General features: G+C 39.6%; 1 protein-coding gene across 6 annotated transcripts in view; it reads left to right on the top strand.

Annotated features, from left to right (window-relative positions):
* Positions 1 to 23,696, top strand: part of LOC149182170 (uncharacterized) — a 227,006-nt gene that overhangs the window by 52,998 nt on the left and 150,312 nt on the right. For all 6 annotated transcript variants that reach the window (XR_016257054.1, XR_016257056.1, XR_016257053.1 and 3 more), the window contains one exon: positions 9,890 to 9,937. Coding sequence is in view for 1 of the 6 variants with exons in the window: in XM_089416777.1 (XP_089272903.1) it covers positions 9,890 to 9,937 (48 nt within the window). In the remaining 5 variants the exon portion in view is untranslated. The remainder of the gene's footprint in view (positions 1 to 9,889; positions 9,938 to 23,696) is intronic.

The raw sequence follows: 23,696 nt of genomic DNA, 5'->3' as shown, positions 1-23,696 counted from the left end.
GTGATTAGGGCCAAGTTTGAGTTAGAGGAAGGTGCTAGAAGAATCAGAGAATTACAACCTTATAATCCAATGGGACCATGACCTTAAAGAGGCCAATCGTGGCATAAAAAGGGAGCTGCAAATAATTCTATGCCAAGGCCATGGGATAAGGAAGAGGCCACAGGCTTATAGAGGGAGTCGAGAAGACTCAAAAGCTTAGGAAATAAAGTCGAAGTATTGCAAAAAGCTAGTGAAGAGTCTCGAAAATTGTTGTTGATGAAAGGAGACAAAAGTTAAGGCTTAAAAAGACTGTGTTGAGACTTGTATCAAATTTTTCTTTAGAGCTGTCACCTTGTATGATCCTTAACAAACATGTGTAGAATACACCTTTGAATCAGTATTGGAAGACACAAACAACACTTCCTACCGTAGATGATGAAGGAAGGGTCATTCTAAAACCAGAAGGTATCATCGTCATCAGGGAAAAGAAGTTGCGATCACGAGTAATCAAAGAATACTTGATCAAGTGGAAGGACTTACCAGAAAAAGAAGCTTCTTGGGAAACAAAAGCGTCAACAACACCCGTTGTTACGTATGCTTTGAGGACAAAACATCTTTTCAAGAGGAAGACAATGTTATGTAAATTAATCTTAATTTCTGTAATTATTAACTGATTAAGTGAAGGGCATGATAATAGATCATGTCCATTCATCAAGAGGCACCCAAGGTTGTATTTAAGCCAAGGGCCTCCCACATTTGTAGCATCATTCAATCAATATATATATATATATATATACACACACACACATTTATTTCTGAATTTTAATGCTCCATTCACCTAAGAAGCCATGTTGATTTGGCCAAGGGTGAATGTCCCAAGGGCAGAACTTCTCCTAGAAGCCATGCTCATATGTATATATACATTATTTCTGAATTTTAATGCTCCATCCACCTAAGAAGCCATGCTGATTTGGCCAAGGGTGAATGCCCCAAGGGCAGACCTCCTAAGAAGCCATGCTCATTTGACCAGGGGAGATTGACCCATGGAGCCATGATGATTTGGCTAGGGGTAAATGTCCCAGGATACTCACATTGCTTGCTCCGGGATGGAGTGATTTATATTTGTAGATGTGCATGTGAGGAGACATTACATCAACATATCAAGCTCATGAACTTTTCTTGTGGAGGATAAATTTCATCTAAGGAGAAATATGTTTTCAGCTAAGGAGAACGCTTCCCTTGCTTAGAGGGAGTGTTGATTTTTTTTGTAGCATTGGGAGGTATTCCCGCATGTCTACAAGTCGGCCCAAAAAGAAGACAAGTCGGCTAGCCATTGAAGGGACATGTCCCTTGGGTTGTCACACCCCTTTGCCATGTATAAATAGATGATGTGACATCTCATTTGATCACCAATGAAGAGCAAGCCTGAGAGAAGGAGAAATCAGGTTTGGATAACATCCTCCTAATTTCTCTCTCTCTCTTGGTTGCGCGTGTGAAGAAGCTTTGACCAGCGAGTTTGATCTCTATATGACTAAGTTGATTAGAGTTGACCAAGCTAATTTTTGGATTAAGTTGACCAAAATCGATCAAGTTGTAGTTGACCACAGGAGTGTTGCCGAGTTGACCAATGTTGAATTTCTGATGTTTTGTCTAGTTTGACTAGCGAATGTTTTGACCAGGCTTGACTAGTATTTGACTTGGATATTGGCATATATTTCTAGACAAATTGCTGATTTGCAAACCTTGTTGAAGAACAATTTCTCCTAAGAGAAGTTGCTGGGTTTTCTCCCAAGTTTGGGTTTCCCAAGGTAAAATAAATGCCTTGATTTTGCATTTTTGTCTTTCTATGATCTTTGCTGTTTCCGCTGTTGAAATTTGGTACCAGAGGACAGGTGGTTCCCTAAGGATTTGATCTTTGGCCTAGGGAAAAGTGTCCAAAAGAATTTAATTTTTCTCCTAAAATGACCTTATAATTTTTATAAAGTTAAATCTAATTTAAAAGTGACTTTAAGTGATAAAGTTACTAAAGTCTAATTTTAAAGTGACTTTTATAAAGTCAATGAAAAATTAGAAAGGAAAAGTGACTTTGGAAATAAATGACTAAGTGGGTCTTTATTAAAGTGGGGTGAATTAAAAAATAGAAAATGAGATTTAAATGAGCACTTAATCTCAGCCATAGATCTCAATCTATTTCAGCCATTGGATTTAGGGATCACCCAAAAGTCACTTAGGGTTAGATTAAAGGAGGAAAATGAGGAAAAAGTCATTCATTCTTTCATGAGCAGATTGGGAGGAGAGCAAGAGAGCAAGAGAGATTTCTGAGCAGGGACGAGAAGGAGACAACAACTTGGCACACATTCCAAGGCAGCAGTTGAGCAGATTTGTACAACTGATTCAGCACACAGTGAAAGACAGATTTTGGCACGATTTTCGAGGAGTGGTTTGCACAAAAATCGAGGAGCAGTTTGCTGTTTTTTTGCATGCAAAACGAGGGCCGTACAATGCATTTACTGCAGTCCGTACAATGCATTTATTGCAGTCCGTACAACGCATTTAATGCTGGCCGTACAATGCATTTAATGATGGCCGTACAACAACATTTAATGTTGAAAGTGGGCACAAAAGTCGAGGAGGCCGTACAACATTTATTGCTGCCCTGTTTGATGTAATTTCCAGATTGCTGTAAGGCACAGGGAAAGAGATAAGTTGTAAATTTTCTTGTTGATTTTTTGCTGAATATTTCTCATTGTAAAAAGACAATTTTCAGAAATAAAGAAGAGTTCTCGAACTGGTTTTCCCCAAGAGTTGTAGGGGGTTTTTCCAGGGTCACCTTGACCAAAAATATCTGTGTTTAAGTGTGTTTTAATGGTTGTTTGTAACTGCTGAATTTTATTTCTGCATTTTCCAGCATTCTGTAAAATTTCCAGAATTTGTGTTCTTAGCAAAATTTATTTTTTCAGTATTAAATGTATGGATATGGGAATGGACATTTAATTATATGGGAGAAATAAGGTGAAACTGAAAACCGAGGTGGGAAAACAGAAATTTCTACATGGTATCAGAGCTTGAGTGCTAAAGTGCAGTTTGGGATAGCAAGGAGAAAAATTACAGCTGCTGATTTTTCACTCAGAAAATTCCAGCAAGCTGATTTTTCACAAACAACAGTTTTATCTTTACTACAGCAGTGCTATTTTTTCAGTTTTAGGACAACAGGATGTCATTGGGATTGAGGGTGGAGGATAGGTTGGATGGGCATACAAATTACAGCGTTTGGAAGGAGAGAATGCAGAGTATCTTTGAGGAGGCAGAAGTCTGGGATATCATGGTGCATACCACACAGAACCCTGTTGTTGTGCCTACTGATGCTACTCAGTTGGCTGAGTATAATAAAAAGAACAACAAGGGTAAGAGGCTGATTCTAGACGGAGTCAAAGACCATTGCATTCCTCATGTGAGAGGAAAGAGAAATGCCCATGAGATGTAGACAACATTGTCCAATCTCTACCAGAGTACCAATGAGAACCGGAAAATGGTCCTGAAGGAGAAGCTGAAGAACATTAAGATGGGCAATGATAGTGCAGCTGGATATCTCACAAAGATTACTAATGTGAGAGATGAGTTGGCAACAATTGGAGAGGCCATTCAACCCACTGAGTTGGTGCAGATTGCAGTGAATGGCCTCCCCCATTCATGGATGAACTTTGCTGATGGGGTTTGTGCACGTGAGACCCTTCCCACATGGGAGAGGTTTTGGGATGATTGCATTCAGACGGAGATCAGGAAAGGTCAGCTTGGGGTAGCCAAGCCAGTTGAGCAGGATGAGGAGGCAAGAAAGGCAAAGGGAAGAAGCAAGCTTCCACAAGCAATGGTGGGGGCAAAGGCAAAGGCAAAGGTAAACAGGGTGACACACAGAAGGACTATTCCAAGGTGAAGTGTTGGAATTGTCAAAAGATGGGACACTATGCAGTTGTGTGTCCGGAGAAGAAGAAGAAGAAGGGGAAGAACCAAAACGTGGCAGCTTCAGCAGAGGTTGCGGACTTTGTAGTTTGTTTTGACTGGGAGTTTGGGTTCACTGCGTATGAGTCCTCTAGTGCAGGATCACCTGCCACACAGGTTCAGAGGGAGCATGCTTTTCCCTCTATTAGCGGAGCATCTTCAGGTATCTGGTATGTGGACAGTGGGGCTTCACGTCACATGACAGGAGTCCGGGAGTACTTCTCAGAGCTTTCAGAGAGTGGTACTGATATACAGGTAGTACTCGGTGATGATAGAGTTGTTAGAGCAGTCGGTGTGGGGACTTTGACATTTCAGAGGGAGTCCAAACCTCCCTTGAAGGTGTCAGATGTTCTTTATGTGCCAGGGATGAGGAAGAACCTCATATCCGTCTCAGCTTTGGAGGACAGAGGATATGAGGTACTGTTCAGGGGAGGACAGGTGTTGATGTATCCCAGGGGCACTTCAGCTGATTCAGCGAGAGTGATAGGTGTACGCCATGCAAAGGTGTACAAGTTTGCATTCCAGTCCCTTGTGGCATTGAGCAGTAGTACCGACAGCAGAGCTAGCAGTTCTGAGCTGTGTGAGATTTGGCACCGCAGGATGGGACATATGTATCATGGAGCCTTGAGGACCTTGCGGGAGATCGCTACAGGTGTACCAGATTTCAGTACTGATCACCTTGATACTTGTAGAGGATGTGCGATGGGCAAGTTTGCCAAATCCCCTTTTCCCAACAGTGACAGCAAAGCAACTAGGATACTTGATTTGATTCATTCTGATGTGAGCGGTCGGATGTCTCATGTTTCCTTGAGTAGATATGAGTACTATGTTTTATTCATTGATGATCACTCCAGGAGGACCTGGATTTATTTCTTGAAGACCAAGAGTGAGGTCTTCAAGCGGTTTCAGGAGTTTAGAGCTCTTGTGGAGACACAGACAGGTCGGAAGATCAAGTCCCTGAGGTCGGACAATGGAGGAGAGTACACCCTTGGAGAGTTTGTTGACTATTGTGCGGAGGCAGGCATTAGGAGGGAGTTCACTGTTCCTTACAACCTCCAGCAGAACGGGGTTGCGGAGAGGAAGAACAGATCCATCGTAGGGGCTGCCAAAGCCATGTTACATGATCAGGGGTTGCCATTGTTCTTGTGGGCAGAGGCCTGCAACACAACTGTTTACTTGCAGAACAGGAGTCCGCATCGTGTCTTGGGGCACATGACTTTGGATGAGGCTTTCTCTGGGAAGAAGCCTGATATTGGTCATCTTCGTATCTTTGGATGCATTACATACTCCTACATACCCAAGGAGAAGAGGACCAAATTAGAGCCCACCGCAGAGAAGGGTACTTTGTGGGCTACAGTGAGACCTCAAAGGCCTTTCGGATTTACATTCCTGCACAGAGGAGAGTTGTTGTTAGGCGGGATGTGAAGTTCGAGGAGGACAGGGCCTTTAGGAGATCACGGGAGTTAGAGTATCTGGATCAACCAGACCCTTAGCAGCAGTTGAGTCAGTCGCAGGGATCCAGTGGGCAGGGATCAGGAGGTACATCTATGAGGATGTTAGGTCCGTCAGTGAGCAATGGATCACCGAGCCAGAGGGGTGGTGCTCCGGGCAGCATGCAGAGCAGTTCACAGAGGAGTTCACTAGGGAGTCCACTGATGGACAGTTCACACGGTACCTCAGCTTCTATAGGTTCAGGTGCAAGCAAGAGGACAACAGACAGACAGTCAGGAGTTCAGGCCCCTGATGATTATGAGGAGGAGGAGGTTCATTCTCCAGTGGGAGAAGTGCGCTCAGGGAAGAGGAAGCCCAAGTGGCTTCAGGACACCTTGAGAGATGCCACATCTGTTGCTGAGCCGAAGAGGCTAGTCAGAGAGAGTAGACCACCTGAGACGTTTTGTAGCTATATGGAAATGGTTACCAACATCCTTGACTCTGAGCCTTCTAGCTATGAGGAGGCAGCTAGCCAGCAGGTCTGGAGAGAGGCCATGCAGGAGGAGTATTCTTCTATCGTGAAGAATGATGTTTGGGAGGTGGTGTCGAGGCCTGAGGGCAAATCCGTGGTTACTTCCAGATGGCTTTACAAGGTAAAGCATGCTGCAGATGGCAGCATTGAGAAATTCAAAGCGAGGTTTGTGGCTAGAGGGTTCTCCCAGGTAGAGGGAGTTGATTATGAGGAGACCTTTGCTCCCGTGGCTCGATATACTTCGATCCGCTCCATTATATTGATAGAAGCAGAGATGGGTTGGAAGATCCACCAGATGGATGTGAAGACTGCATTTCTCAATGGCTTCATACAGGAGGAGGTGTACATTGAGCAACCACAGGGCTTTGAGGTGCATGGGAAGGAGTCCCATGTGTGCAGACTGAAGAAGGCCCTTTATGGCCTGAAGCAAGCTCCCAGAGCTTGGTACTCCAGGATAGATACATACTTGCAGGGGTTGGGTTTCACAAAGAGTGAGGCAGATCCGAACCTTTACTTTATTGTGATAGGTGAGGAGCCTCTCATTCTGGTGCTGTATGTGGATGACTTGGTCATTACAGGTGTGGAGAGACTCATAGAGCACTGCAAGAGAGATCTTGCGGCGGAGTTTGAGATGAAGGACATCGGCTTGATGCATTACTTTTTGGGTTTGGAGGTGTGGCAAGAGGAGGGGTATTTCTTCGTGGGGCAGGGGAAGTATATTGTGGACATCCTTGGCAGATTCCATATGGAGGATTGTAGACCCATGTCGACACCGATGATCACCAACTGGAAGAAGCTTCATGCTTCGGATTTTGAGTTGGTGGATCCCACATTGTACAGGCAGCTGATTGGTTCCTTGATGTATTTGGTCAACACTAGACTAGATATTTGTTTTGCAGTCAACACGATGAGTCAGTTTATGTGTGAGCCTAGGAAGGTTCACTGGGTGGCTGCAAAACACATTTCGCGGTACTTGCAGGGAACAATGGATTATGGTCTGAACTACAGGCAGGGGGATGGAGTGAGATTGGTAGGTTACACTGATTTTGATTGGGCAGGTTGTGCTTCTGATAGGAAGAGCACTTCAGGGTGTTGTTTTGGGTTGGGTTCGGCAGTAGTGTCATGGTTCAGCCGGAAGCAACAGTCAGTAGCATTGAGTTCAGCGGAAGCAGAGTATATGGCAGCCAGTCTAGCTAGTTGTGAGGCCATCTGGCTTCGCAAGATGTTGTTTGGCTTATTTGGTCAGCCGTTGAGACCTTCGGTGATTTACTGTGATAATCAAAGTTGCATTAAACTCATGGAGAATCCAGTATTTCATGACAGGTCAAAGCATATCGGGATCAAATATCATTTCATCAGAGACTGTGTTCAGAAGGGTGCTGTGAAGCTTGAGTATATTCCCACTGATGAGCAGGTTGCAGATATTCTTACCAAAGCCTTACCATGGGACAAGCATGAGTACTTCAGGAACAAGATGGGTGTGGTGAGGAACACCTTCCTCGGTAAGAGGGAGTGTTGAAATTTGGTACCAGAGGACAGGTGGTTCCCCAAGGCTTTGATCTTTGGCCTAGGGAAAAGTGTCCAAAAGAATTTAATTTTTTCTCCTAAAGTGACTTTATAATTTTTATAAAGTTAAATCTAATTTAAAAGTGACTTTAAGTGATAAAGTTACTAAGGCCTAATTTTAAAGTGACTTTTATAAAGTCAATGAAAAATTAGAAAGGAAAAGTGACTTTGGAAATAAATGACTAAGTGGGTCTTTATTAAAGTGGGGTGAATTAAAAAATATAAAGTGAGATTTAAATGAGCATTTAATCTCAGCCATAGATCTCAATCTATTTCAGCCATTGGATTTAGGGATCACCCAAAAGTCACTTAGGGTTAGATTAAATGAGGAAAAGGAGGAAAAGGTCATCCATTTTTTCATGAGCAGATTGGGAGAAGGAGAGCAAGAGAGCAAGAGAGATTTCTAAGCAGGGAGGAGAAGGAGACAACAGCTTGGCACACATTCTAAGGCAGCAGTTGAGCAGATTTGTACAACTGATTCAGCACACAGTGAAAGGCAGATTTTGGCACGATTTTCGAGGAGTGGTTTGCACAAAAATCGAGGAGCAGTTTGCTGGTTTTTTTGCACACAAAACGAGGGCTGTACAGCGCATTTATTGCAGGCCGTACAATGCATTTATTGCAGTCCGTACAACGCAGTTATTGCAGTCCGTACAACGCATTTAATGCTGGCAGTACAACAACATTTAATGCTGAAAGTGGGCACGAAAGTCGTGGAGGCCGTACAACATTTATTGCTGTCCTGTTTGTTGTAATTTCTAGATTGCTGTAAGGCACGGGAAAAGAGATAAGTTGTAAATTTGCTTGCTGATTTTTTGCTGAATATTTCTCACTGTAAAAAGGCAATTTTCAGAAATAAAGAAGAGCTCTTGAACTGGTTTTGCCCAAGAGTTGTAGGGGGTTTTTCCAGGGTCACCTTGACAAAAAATTTCTGTGTTTAAATGTGTTTTAATGGCTGTTTGTAACTGCTGAATTTTATTTCTGCATTTTCCAGCGTTCTGTAAAATTTCCAGAATTTGTGTTTTTAGCAAAATTTATTTTTTCAGTGTTAAATGTATGGATATGGGAATGGGCATTTAACTATATGGGAGAAATAAGGTGAAACTGAAAACCGGGGTGGGAAAACAGAAATTTCTACATCCGCTGCAATTACTGTTGAAATTTTCTGAGTGTAATTATTCAATGATAGCAGTGGCATAAAATATTGTGTGAAAAATTATTACGAAGTAATTATCCAACATAAAATTGTATTCTACTACACTTGTCATAGAATTTCAACAAGGTGAGATGGCAACCTTCTACCTGAGGTGTTGATTTCCTTGCTTCTCTTCGCTTATGACTTTGTCTTGTTGGTCTTTGCTAGTTTTGTAACCTACAACAGTTCATAGTCAACGTTGGAAAACCAAGGTTATGATATTCAATGCACAAACATGTTTTTTTTTTTTTTGTCTGATCTACGTATCTACTTTTGGGGGGTTGAGATTGAGATAATAACAACTTACACTTATTTGGGGGTCCAGTTTGTGTAGCCTCTTGGAGATGATTATCAGACCTACAATCCTCTATGGTTGAAAGATTTGGGGGTTGAGTTTGTTAGAGACCAACTGGGCCAGGATTGAGAGAATCCAAACCTTGCTTCTCAATTTTATCATTTAGTGCAAGTGTATGGTTTCCCAACCCATTATTTAGGTGGAGTTTGGTGCCCACCTCTTTCACCTTGAGGTCATCTTTCATCTAGTCTCTTTTGTACATGGAGCTTGAATCTTTGGGGGCTTTGCTTTTGGGCGAGAGAGAGACCCCTTTCCAACACTCTGCTCCTAGAGGCCCTTGCCTTGTTTTCCACACAGGTCATGCACAAGGTTGGTTTTCACAGTCCTCTTCACTTTCCCAATTATTTACCATCTCCATAGATCACCTTCTCCCCTTCAATTATGCTCTAAACACACTGAGCCGTCTCTTGTTGACTAGACAGGAACTTAATTGGGCCATTAGAAGATTGTATCATTGTATATCTAGATGACTTGGAACACACCTTCAGGGAGCCTGACCTTGAATATGTCTTTCTATCTTGAGCACTTTTTGGAGTTGCATAATGGACATTAACGAAATTATCTTAGCTTATCATTTTTAATATTTCATTTCATGTGAACTTATCGAAATAGTTTACTTCTGGGTGTATAGTTGTATGTAACTGTGTCTGACTCCCTATTTTTGAATATGCCAGCTTTTAGCACAAGTTTAACTTTTTAAGCACTCTTTGTAATTTTTTTCAGCTACGAAGGGATGCCACTTGGGATTTATTTAGTCTTTCATATTTCTATTATAATAGGTTTCAAAGCATTTCATATGAGGAGAGGCGCTAACCAAAATTTACCATTTAAGCAGGAATTAGAATCTGCTGAAATTCAAAGGCGCATGGAAGAATGCAAACAGGTAGCATAGCTTTATCTCCTACAAACTATTTTACATGCGGATAAATTTTCATTTTGGAACATAGTCAAATAATTTATTCAAAACTTATATATCAAGATGAAAAAGGTTATATTTTGTAGATACTGTTAGCACAAAAAGACAAGGCCATAAGATCCTTATGTTGGAATTTCCAGGAAATGGATTTTAATGCAAATTTGAAAATTCCACCTCAACCTTGAGGTTTCCCTGATCTATGTCCTGTTGTCTTTCAACTTTAGCATTAAATCTGAAATCTAAATCATATCAATATTTATTTTACTTCTGTCTAACCGAATACAAAAGGCAACCCAAGAAAATAAACACCGAGCAATTGTACTTCAAGGGAAATATTTTCCAACTCTAAGGGAACACTTCCCAACACAAACAGATCTGAAAAATACTTATTATAGTAGATTTATAACAACCATAAATATGCCCACTTAGCATCTATATTGCTGTCAAGACTCGATTCCCTTAACAAAATCTGCTCACTATTATATTAAGTCGGCATGCACAACCAACACAAGAAACTACTCAATCATTATGAAAATATAAGCTGAAAATCAAACATGCAAGTACACAAAGTTTGGACGGCAAGGAATTCTTCCTATCCACATAAGATGAAGTTACAAGCACATACAAACTGAGAACAGTTTTTTCAAAGCTGCTACAGGTATGTACTTGAAGCTTGTCACAAGCTAAAAATTCTCCAATGCTCTCGAGAGTCGAAACTGTAACTAAGGAAACCATAACAAAACCCTAGCCATAAACTCTTCTTAACTAGAAATCATTCCCAACAAAACCTGGTCGCTCCAAAGATTCAACTGACCAAGCATACACATCAGCAAGTCCTCCTTGGCTCCTACGCTTGCATCACACAAATGTACAAGAGACAACAAAATAGACTTCCTCTATATTCTCCACCTCAAGCACTCCAAGTAGCACCAGGGCCACTGCCATAAAACTGTAATCTTTCTCTTTCACAAGAACCATAAGAACAAGTGTTCCCTTTTCTCCTTTTTGTTTTCTCCCAAACCCAAGCTTCCTTTGTCTTTTTAGGGAAAACCTAACCCTGTCTTCTTCTTGAAAATATTGAAGAACCATAGTGCTCAAGACAAGAGTAAAATTACAATGAACGAGAAAAGTTTGCTCTAACTCTCACATCTCTACTTGAAGTGTTTGATCAACATGATGATGGGAAAGCACTGTCCTCCCTTTATTTATATGAAAGGTGAGGGGAAACTAATAACAAAGTGGATAATATTCACAACAAGCAATCTAACTAATCACTAGATGGGTCATCATGTGAAGTGTTTTAACTTTTAACTCAAGTGGCAAATATCAAGTTCCAGGGTATGCACATCCATCAAGCAAGGGTCCCAATGTGAGCATTGCGAAGAAGTGTCCGATATTCATCCTCTAAAGGCCTCTAATTCCTCAATGCTCCCTCCAATTCCATGTGTGCTTTTGAGTCCATCACACCTACATGGACACTCCTCAACCCAAGCATCCTCAAGTCAAGCTCAAGCCTCCATGCAAGCAATCAAGTGTCGCCATGCTACCTAGGGCTCGACACCCTCCTCCTAGTTTCCCATACCCCGCATCTAAATGAGTCATCCTCCAATGGAACAAGCCCTCCATGTGCACGCCTCATCAAAATTGTCACTAAGTCACATAGGTCTCCATCCTCCCAAGGAAATGTGCCACATAAGCATCAAGTCAAGATATAACAATGCATGAGTAAGTTATATTCAATGTGTATGTCTGTCACGACACAATCAAAGGCATTCAACACACCATGCACCCCACATCACATGAAGCACCCTCAAACATGGGGTAAACAATTTCGGAGTAACCCCAAAAGTTAATGCCTTACTAGTCTTTGAAAAGAGCTCTCTAGAAACTATAACATCATCTACCTACAAGAGTAGTAAGGCCATCATGTGGTTGCACATCATTATTAAAATCCAACATACACAATCCACACTGATGATGATGGATTGGTGCATGGGTTATATTAACTCACCATGTTTAGCTAATTTCCTCCATGAAGTTCAAAATTTGCTGAATTTAAAGAGATTGCGAACTAATACATTTAAATTCATCATTTATATATGGGTAAATCTCATATCCATTAATATGACACATGAATTTGCCTGTAAATTCATTCTTTCCAGAGGAATTTGTTGAAATTCGTTTAATTCTCAAAATTGAAGGAATGTTCTGTTTAAATATATGGTTTATCTTATTGAAGGTCGGAGGCTCAATGGTTTTCTACAGTAGTTAAATACATTCTATGAAATCGCTGCCAAAATTTTCACAACATAGATCTCGCCTCAAGAGAAATCAAAATGCCATTGCAGTGGAAATTGGAATGCGACTACTAGATTGTCTCCTTAAATTACCCATTTTGTTAACTTGAATCACCCATTTATGCCCATGTCCACATTATAACACACACACATCGTGAATCCTAACTTATGTATAAATTAATATAAATTAGTATAATATGATTAGGTTTTAAGCTTTATATATAATTCAATTCATGTATATATAATTTTATATAATATATATTATAATTTATAATTTGTATTATTTATAGAGCTTGTATTAATGAAATTATATAATTTTGAAATATCATTTTAAGTTATACACACACACTCAATGTCTCTCTCTCAAATTTTATGGTGAATTTTCTAAAAGGGTTTTGTGACTTTCTGTAAATGCGCACACACACACACTCTCAAATTTAATGGTGACTTTTCTGAAGGGTTTTTGCCTACAAACACCCACTCTCAAGTTTAATGGCTAATTTTCTCAAACATTTTTGGCAATAATTGTCTGTACTTTCATGGGCCGAAAATTTCAGATTGGTATCTTTGACCAGTTTTGACTTTCTCTCTCATCATTATATGGTTTTTGGATTGGTTGTTTTGGGATAGTCAAAGTGTGACTTTGACAAGTTGATGGATGTACAAATTGGACTATGTATCTCTTGGTGAACATTGATTGACTAATAGAAGAAGAATTGATCAAAGTGTTTTCACCCTTGTGGGGTTTTCCCCTGGTCTTTGACCAAATCTTTGTGTGTCATTGTGCTTGGCTATCTTCTATTGTGCATTTATTGTTCACTGTTCTATTTATAATTGCTTATCTGTTATCGGGGTGATTGAAATTGGAAGGAATTGTTTAAAGTGATTTAACAACATAGAACACTCTGGAAAATTAACAGGTGTTTGTTTTCATGAATTTCATAGTTGAATTTGAACAGGAAGAATAAAAGGAAGACGACATCTTATATTGGATGATTTGTTGGAGGATTCGTCCATGTTGTAGCTTCTTGATTGAGCTAGGGTTTCATTATTTTCCATAGCTAGAGTTTTGGAGATCTAGTGGGTTTGTGTTAGCCTTGAGAGAGGGCTACAAGATGTACTTGAACTTCATCTTGAGCACATTTATGTAGCTTTTAGTGGTCCAAAACTTGTACGATTTATGGATTTGATTTTTAGCCATAGATGTTCTTCATGTATTATTATTTATAACTATATATGTCATGATGATTTGAGGTAAGTGAAAGAACAATTTGTTGGATGATTTCACATCATCATTGAAGAATTTAAGGGCTGTTTTGTTGCTGCTATATCTGCTACCTTATTGCTGTTATAGCTGCTGTAAAAGTGAATTTTCTGATCTAGTTTGTGGGATATTTTTTCCTTGAGGGCTTATCTAGATTGTTTGGTATCTTTTCTCCTTGGATTGCTTAGAATATTGAGATGTTAGAAAGTGAAATGTTGTACTCTTTCTACTGCTATTTTATACTCTATTTCACAATAGCCCCAAGGATGAAAATTTATAGGGTACTTGAACTTCATCTTGAGCATATTTATGAAGTTTTTAGTGGTCCAAAACTTGCACAATTTATGGATTTATTTTTAGCCATAGATGTTCTTCATGTATTTTTATTTACAATTATATATGTCATGATTATTTTAGGTAAGTGAAAGAACAATTTGTTGAATGATTTGACATCATCATTGAAGAATTTAAGGACTGTTTTGTTGCTGCTATATCTGCTACCTTATTGCTGTTATAGCTGCTGTAAAAGCGAATTTTCTGATCTAGTTTGTGGGATATTTTTTCCTTGAGGGCTTATCTAGATTGTTTGGTATCTTTTCTCCTTGGATTGCTTAGAATATTGAGATGTTAGAAAGTGAAATATTGTACTATTTCTACTGCTATTTTATACTCTATTTCACAATAGCCCCAAGGATGAAAATTCATAGGGTTAATATCTAGAAATCCTTCATTCAAAGCGGCAAAATTTTTGTGTTTTGCCTGAAAATCAATTTGACAAAATTTCAACATGGTAATAGAGCTTCCTTTGGCCAAGATTATTCTAGAGCAAGAAGGAGCTTGTATTTCGATTGAAGGTTGCCTGGGAGAGGTGATTGACCTTATTTTGGATTGTTGGAACTTGGGTGTGAAACCCTAGGTTTGCTTGAGATGAGAACTTGCACATGTGAGAAGTTCTAATGAGTTTCTCTTGTGATGAGAGATGATGGATCTACTACATTATTGTTGTTATGGACATATTTTTATCAGTTGTGATGTCTAGGACGTGTGATAGATGGTTGATTTCTTTTGTTAGATGCCAATGTTTTTTTAACTATGATAGGTGAAGGATCTTCTTCATATTATATATATTTTTAGGATAGATATGGATTTGGTGTCTTGTCCTCTAACACTATGTTAGTGTTGGATGGTTTGTAGACAATGGAGCTTCAAGACATATGACATATGGTTCAACAAGATTCAAAAGCAAGAGGGAGGCATGACTGTGAGATTGGTGATGATGCCGCTTATCTTGGGGGAGGAGTTCTCTCCATTTCGATCTAGATGCCTTGATGTGATGTTCTTGAGGTGGATTATGATTTATTTATTCTTGGGTTGAAGAAGAATGATTTGTTAGTGGCTTGCTTGACAAATGTATCATGGGGAGTTATTTTGATGTAAAATACTGCATTGGTTAGAGGGGCGAGAGAGGATGGCCTCTAATGTTACTTGCTGATCTAGTGATGTGTACATTCCAGTGAGAGATTGGATGCCTTCTAGTCTTTAAGAAGCTTATGAGTATGTTTGAGCACCCAAATCTTTAGTGAGGGCGAGTAGACCTCCTACGAATATGCTAGTCATGTTGTATTGCTTTATTCCATCCAGGAGTCTTCTATTTGTTTAAAGAAGAGGTGTGATGCCATGATAGAGGATGATGCTGAGATTGATTTTAGCCTTGCAGTTGATGGGAGTATTGTAGAGTATAGGGACATGGTTGATGGATTCTTTTCGACGGAGGGAATTGCCCATGAGGTGAATTTTGCTTCAAGATTCTCTTAGGTTTTGGGAGTTGACCTAGTTTAGCGTGGTTCAGGTGCTAGAGGATTTGAGGTATATGAAAGGAATTCTCATGTTGATAGGTTGTTGATGGCCTTGCATGGATTGTTTCCTATACCACGAGTCTTGTATTCCAAGATTGAGTTGTTGACTTGTGTAGATATCTAATTTGTAACTTTGATAATTGTGATCTTCTTGTCCTTGTCTTGCATAGAGATGCGATTGCATTTGCTGGATGTCTTATATGGATCATGATGTGATGTCCTTTAATTTTGTCTTGTGGTGTTGACTTGGAGGATGTTGGAGTTTGGAAGGTTGTTTTTGTTTGAGGGTTATGTTCCTTCATATTCATAGGTGGTCAATATTCTTTGGCATGGAATGCTGTGTTAGCATTGTAGGTAGCATGTTTGGTTGAGTTGAAGAGGAATTGACAGGTGTCGATGCAAACATTTTCATTATAAAGAGGGAGTGCTAGCTTTTTAGGTTACTTTGAAAGTGTTTATACCTTCATGGTTTGAGATGGATTGACACATGGGAGATGATCCATGGTGGATTTACACGATGGAGACAACTTGCTTAGTGATTGCTTGACCTCAGTTAGGCATTGGAGTTCTCTTGATAATTTGGTGGACTGTTTTCATTGTGGCCATGAGGAGAGTTCACTTGCTTGTAGGATGCTCTATTTGGGAGGAACATTGTACATCTGTAGTGGGGAATCATGACCTAGATAACATGTGATAGCGTGGATTTTTATTTGGAGGCTTGGATTTGGCTTTGGGATGCCTATGTTGTGATAGTGTTCTTGTGAGGGTCAATTAGCCTAGTGGTGTTCATTAATTAGGAGTATTAGTGAAGTTTGTCGAAGCTTGTAATGGGAAGATGTGGACATACCTTGTGTAGCTACATCATCTTGGAACTCTTATTGTGTATGACATCACCTTGGAGCATGACACATGTAATTTGGAGTGGAGTGCTTTAGTTGTGCTAGCCTACAAGTGGTCATTGTAGGTTGCTTTTAAGGCCTTAGGTTCACTGTAAGATAAGATAAGATAATTGTATTAATTATTGACGAATCGCCACAAAATTAGGTCAATGGGATTAAGGAATACAAGTAGTATGGGTTGTATTGTTGGTCTCCCTTACCTCTTGTATATATAGAGGAAGAACTTGCTACCCCCCCCATATACATGTAACTGTAGAAGAATTTTTTTCTTCGACATTGTAGCTTGCTAGCCAACTATCCTACCATGATCCACAATATAGTCGGCCTTGGATGCCTCTCATCCAATTTTTGGCCACTTAACTCATTGATCTAGCCTATTCATATGATGAAAGTGGGTTATGTATTGCGAGGTACTTTAACCATTTTTGCATTCAAGTGTTTTCATTTATGTCTAAAGGATTTTAGTATGGATCATAGGTTGAAATTGGATTATAGACCGCTATTGGTTGTCTACTTGTTCCCTTCACCTTGGTGGTTTTCATGTGTCCCTAGTCTAGTGTGACCCTCCTTAGGGTCTTTCTTTCATAGCCTAGGAAGGGAACAAATATGAGGCTCCGATTAATGTAGCACTCCATGTTATTCATGATTAACACTTGTCATCATTCCCTTATATCTATTATCCCATCTTTCGATTGGTTGTTGTTAGTTGCTTGTACTAGTTTCCTATTAGCCTTGTCCTATGAGAAGAAGGGGTTGAGAATACACAAGGTAAGAGAAAAAAACATAAGCCAAATATCAAAATGCAAAAGAATGGCAAGGGATGTAAAGAAATCAAAAGCCAATTATATCTTGGGCTTTGCCTCCTCTTATATTGCCAATTATCCTCAAGAGTATCCATGCATATTATGCCTATCAAACTAAAAGGAACTCTCAACAAACATCTCAATCCAGATGAAACAATAAACTGCTCATCATTAAAAGGGGGATCATATCATTGTTATTACTTGATAAATCAATAAATCTTATTAAATAGGCCATATCTAAGCAAGAAAGAAAAAGACAAATAACAGGGACTCATGGACAATGGTTTGCATAACCTAGTATAAGACTGACACATTTCATGAAGTAAACCCCAAACCATAACACCTAGCACTAGTACCTATCATTTGAAAGGGTCAACGTATGAACTGTATCTTCCCTTAGGGTTGGAAGTGCCTAATAAGGTCATGTGATAACCCTCCCATACTTAAGTATGGTAACTTGTGCCCCATCATAAGCTAGTAGGACATTTGAAGATGATATTTGTGTGAAGACTTTAATGGATTGGACATTAAATATGGTCCACCTTGAGGCTTCTATAGTTCTTGTCCCCATTTTGTTGATTTCACTTGATTCCTTGAGTAGGTGTTAGGTGACTCTTACAGGTGCATCTAGGATCCCTTGAGGGATGATATGATATTTCTCCTGTACTTTATAAAGGATGTCGAACCACATTCAATGTTGACATAGGACACTTGATGATGGATGTTGGACCTCTTTTGGGGAACGTTAGCCTTGATGAGACCCTTAGCCTCAGGGCCTTGAACATTGAAGATATAGGTTTAGTCATTGCCTATAGGTTAGGTGTACCTACAAGATGATAGGATGCCCTCATGCTGACATTATACCTTCTTTATGGATGTTGCTCTTCTCCTGATGAGGATTGATAATGATAATGACTTAGGACCCCTTTGGAGGGGAATGTACACCTTCTACGATGGGAATGTCATGCCTTAGCATGATGATGTCAACCATATGATGCAATTAATGATGATGTTAGTGTTCTTGAGGATGGCGTTGGGCTTGAGAGGGTTTCCTTTGATGACGAGGCACTGTTGTCATTGAGATACAAGGCTTGTGGGATAGGACACACCCCTTGAGCCATTTATGGCCCTAGGGGTCGTTTCCTCCGGGAAACGAAACGAAACGCGTTTCCGCGTACCGTACGGCCTGGAAACGCGTTTCCGGCCGTACGGCCACGTTTCCCGAAACGGAAACGTGGCCATACGGCCGGAAACGCGTTTCCAGACCGTACAACCCGCGTTTCCCAATTGAATTGTGTTTTTTTTAATTTTTTTTTTTTTCAAATTTGTTTTTTAATTTTCTAGATGTGTGTCTAAAGTTATAAAAGTGAATTTTTGCCCTAGTGTTGACATGCAGTTCATGGTAATGTTAAATTCTTAAAGTAAAAGTGATATTCTCCTTTATTTTTCATTTTCATCCTTTACTTAAATTTTTAACATTACCATGAAATGACTCAGGATGTTTGAGAGTGGTTTCGCCCTCATTGGATTTCATATGGAGAAAGTAGAATTTTAGATCTCACTCAAAATCCAGCAGACTTATTTGTTTTTCAGGATTTCAGGATTGAGGGGGTTGCAATGTTTCCATTGGATTTTATTATGTACTAGGGTATGGAAATATTATTTAATCAAGAGAACCAAGCCCTCTATGCAGGGGAAACTCCCAATAATCAAAATCATGTAGGGTACTAGGGTATGAAACGTGTATTTAATCAAGAGCACTAAGGTCGTTCGACTATGTAGGAGGAGACTCCCAATACAACAGTGGTCCTTCTAAAGAATGGGATGTGGATGCAGAAAATCCTGATTTGGATCTCTCTCTTGCAGCCTTATAGTCTTTATTGTACTTGCAGCCTCATATATTAATATAAATAAAGGCTGATTTTGAGATTTGGATATCTAATAAAGGTTGCTTTTGGATATTCCGATATTTTTATTTTCATTATGTGATCATTCATGAGTAAATGTGATGTAAATTAAATCTTAATGTTTAAGTGTAATAAATTATAATGTATCATTTATGCTCTATGATTGCACACACACACACACACACATATATATATTTAAATATTTTCTATATATATATATATATTCGCGTTTCCCCGTTTCCAAAATTTGGGAGGTCGCGTTTCGTATCGCTTCCCGTTTCGGAAACTCGTACCCGTTCCCCGTTTCGTGCAACTTAGAGACTCACACATGTGAGCTACTTGAGGCTTAGTTTCATGTTATTTCATTGTTTTGGCTATCTTTAGAGGCTGGCTTGATGGCCTATCCACCTTATATCATGGATTTAATTATTTCTAGGGGTTTTTGAGTCTAATATGAGGAAAATCGACTTGATTATCCTCACATAAATAAGGAGGGCCAATTTCCTCTTAGATCATAACATCTCTTCATTAGTGATCATCATATGTAGTGCACAATGGAGGATGAGTAGAGTGACTTTCTTGGGTGTATCTTGTGATGTGATGTGATATCTTTTCATGGATGCATATATTTTATTTTGGATGTTGCACGATGAAGTAGGTTTGTTTATTTGCTTAATGTTTTTGTGCGAAGTTAATTTATTTTTGGTATTTGCTTTATTGTCCCTTGTTAAGCTAAACCCTTCCTCTAAGTGCTTGAGAAATAGAGCTATGTCTTTCTTTCCCTTAATCACCTGGAAAATTGAGAACCTAAGTTACAAACCTTAGAGTAAGTTTATTTGTTCTAGTTTTGTTTGAATTTAGTATAACTCCGAAACATTCTCTAGAATCATTTGTATCCTAGACTCCATTTTGCCTAGATTGAGAAGGCACTAGTCTCTCTCATTTGTGGCTTTCTTTCAAAACCTTAAAACCATTTTTTCTTTTTGTTTTATGGTAAATTAGGGTTAATTTGCAGCAAAATCTTGTGTTTTTAACATTTAATGACTTGATGTATGCCCTAGGTTAGGTACTATTTAAAAGTGCATTAGAGAAGCTAATTTAAAAAATTTCATGCATTTTATAGGGCTGTCATCAAACTTTAAGTTTTGTTGTATGCCTTATTAACCATCAAAATTTGTCTTTAGTTTACTCTTAAATTTGGCCATCATCTTATAACATTTTTACACAATTTTAGCGGCTAAATTTGCTGCTGTTATAAATTATTGTTTTGCTGCAATGCGCTAGTCTAAAACTATAGCGTATAGCATCCTTGAATTTTTCTTGATTTGATGTGTTCATGTAACCTATTTGAGGCTCTTTAGCCTAACCCCAACGTTTAGATTGACCCATAGGTCTTTTGAATTCAAACCTTGAACTTATTCTTTCATCCACTGCAAACTCTAGTTTGTCATACCCTTATCTAGTGGATTTTTGTTGTAGGATCCTTATGGAGCATTTAGCTTAAGTTATCAGGGAAGCTCCCTTGTGTTGGATTGTGTCCTTCACTAAAGAGAGGGGAGCAGTTGTTGATACGACATTGGTAACAATCGGGTGTGTTGCACATTGTCTAGGTCACCTAGCGATTTTACACTAGGTGCTAGATTTTGCTATAATACTTCTCACATCATTCATTCATCTTGTGTTGAGATGTGACCTAGTGAAGAGTGTGCACTAGTCTTCTCTCTCTCTCTCTCTCCTAGTCTTCGTTTGTACTTGATCTCTTTTTCTCTCTTGCAGTTGCTTGGGTTCCTTGGTGTTCTTGTAGTATCTTAGAAGTTTAGGCGTAGGGTTTATCACTTGGAGGTTTGAGATTAGGGTTTTGTGATAAAACTTTTAGGTATATTTTGTGAAGAAAAAAGGAAGAGGACATCTTGCTTTGGAGGATTTGTTAGTGTGATTCTTGCATGTTGCAGCTCCTTGGTTGAGCTAGGGTTTTCATTGCTTTCCCTGGTTAGGATTTTGGAGATCTAGTGGGTTTGTACTGGCCTTAAGAGAGAGCTATGGTATGTACTTGAACTTCATCTTGGATATTTTAATGAAGTGGTTAGTTGTCTAAAGCTTGTGCAACTTATAGATGTGTATTTTAGCCATATATGTTCTTCATGTATTATTATTATTTACAACCATATATGTCGATGCTTTTGTTGAAATTTCTATGTCTAACCCGTTAGAAATTTTTCTACACTATCTGGTTTATTTCTCCTACTTGTTAATTACTGAACAAGTAATTAACAAGTAGGAGAAAAACCCAACTTGGGAAAACCAGTGCAACAATTATGAGGGTTTTATTATTATGCAACTTTTATGAGTACAACTGGGTGCCAAATTGGCTCACCCTACATAGAAAATAATCTAGCAGTAATACCTCTCTTCTGAAGCAGATATTCTGAAGGTCTGCTCCACGAAACCCTCTCCAACACCTCTTTGAGGCACTGCGTCGACCCTCCTGGCCTCTACGTCAGCCTGAAACCCTTTGCGTCAGCCCTCTAAGGCTCTGCGCAACCTCTTTGGCCCTTTGCGTCACTTTTGCAGCCACTGTGTCAATCACGCAGGCCCATTGGCCCTCTGCGCAGTCACTGCTGCCCTCTGCATGGCTTCTTCTGGCTCTGTGTCTGCCTCTCTGCCTCTGCACTGGTCTTCCGACAATATCTCTGCCTCTCTGCTATGCACTCACTGCCCCTCGCTGCAACTGATCATTCGTTCGATTTCTCTTGGCAAACCCCGCTCTAGAAAATCGGACTGACTAATCACTCTGGTGTTTTTCCAACTGACCCTCAAGCCTCCTCTTATACTTTTTCTATTGAGTCTTCAACGGCCGAGATTACATCTCTAATCAACGACTAAGATTAGATTTGCCTTGTTCCATGTCATTTAGAACCTTCTCACCCAGTTTTATATTAATACCCATTAATATTTTATTTTCCGAAGTTTATACTTAGGAAACCATTAAAAATATTAATTATTTTAATATCTCCTTCACCGGGTAGAATTTCCCCAAACCATTTTTGGGTCTTGGAGATCTCATGTGCTTTAGCCTCTCCACCAATTTTCATGGCTAGAGCACATACGATGCTACCCCAAATCAACAGCTTTGACAAAAGCCAAAAAGACAATTTGTTGAGTGTTTGGCATCATCATGGAAGAATTTAAGGGCTATTTTGTTGTTGCTATATCTGTAGTTTTACTGCTGTTGTAATTGCTATGAAAGTGAATTTTCAAATCTAGTTTATGTGGTAGAAGTTGCCCTTGAGCGCTGAAACTTATTTAGATAGTTTGGTATCTTTTCTCCTTGGATTACTTATAAGATTTCACTGTTATAAAATGAAAAAATTCTCTTGCTGCTATTGTTTTAGACTCTATTTCATAATGTTAATTTTGATTAACATGATCTTTGTTCGATGTGCCACTATCTCCACCACCCGAGCTAGCTTTTGATTCATCGCCAATCTTTTATGATCATATCTTTGAAGGTCGACCTTCCGACCCCGAGGGGATGGATTTTCATTGTGTAATTGGGTAATTTTGTTTACTTATCATGGACACTTTTGGGCATGGATTAGTGGGGGGATTTGGAAAAAAGAGTGGGCGAGGTCTGTGCTTTTGTCTCCTCTTCCCGATTTGGTGGTTAGGCATGTATCCTAGTCCCATGTGATCTCCTTTACTAGCTACTAGCTTTAGGGCTGGTTCTACATGGGAAATCGCGATTTTGGTTGTGTGGTCCTGCTTACCAACACCATATACATCGCTCCTCTCCGCTCATTTTAACGCCATTTATCACTTTTCCCATCTGGGTCCACATTTGTCCATTAGGTCCACAAGGAGTTAGCTTTCCACTTTCCTTGTCCACACTTTGGGTCGGGGCTGGAATAATGCCCTAGCAACTCTCAATAGGAAATGTACCATAAAAGGCAAAATATGGTTGGGACATACAAATTTAGCACATGGGAAAAAGCCAAACATGAGCTCAACACCTATAATTATGGCCATCACCCGGTTCCTAGGGCCCCTCATATTCGACACTTACATCATTAAGGAACCCATGATTGTCCCAACCCTTGGTTGGTGATGAATTTCCCCACCTTAAGGCGGTATTTGTTGCTATATCCTACACATCATGCTCTCGTCCCCTGGAGCCCCGAGCAGTTATGAAGAAAAATTGATCAAAGGCAAAAGGCATATGAAGAAGGGTGGAAAAACAAAGGTCGGGATAACTCATGTACCATCCATATACCCAAGTGTGGGCTTCCCCATTATAGCTACCCTTGTACTGCGGCATGTAGCTTGGAGCCCTCCCTTGATGTCCCATTCCATTCCATCATCATATCACATGCCACCTACCATTTGATTCATGTACCATGGACATGTCACCCCCTTTAGAGGTAGAAACCACTTAATAGGGTCCTTGGTTAACCCCCTTATTGAGCTTTGAGACACTTGTACATGCTAAAGCCCACTATGGAAGGGCATGCCACTATGAAGTGTCCACTTGCTTCCATGATTTGTAAGCTCTTTTACTCGATTACTCTAATGATTTGTTGTACTGGAAAGCGAGGGGACACATAGGATATTATACAGGATTGTAGGTGGGTATTTGGTCTCCCTATACAGGGTCCTGTGAAAATTCCTATACTCAAGGAATCCCTACTGCAGCGAAACTAAAT

The sequence above is a fragment of the Pinus tabuliformis genome, chromosome 3_2 (assembly GCF_031772625.1).
Source record: "Pinus tabuliformis cultivar Carrire ecotype Pingquan chromosome 3_2, CPIR1, whole genome shotgun sequence".
NCBI lineage: Eukaryota > Viridiplantae > Streptophyta > Pinopsida > Pinales > Pinaceae > Pinus > Pinus tabuliformis.
This window is presented reverse-complemented; position numbering and strand designations above follow the sequence as displayed.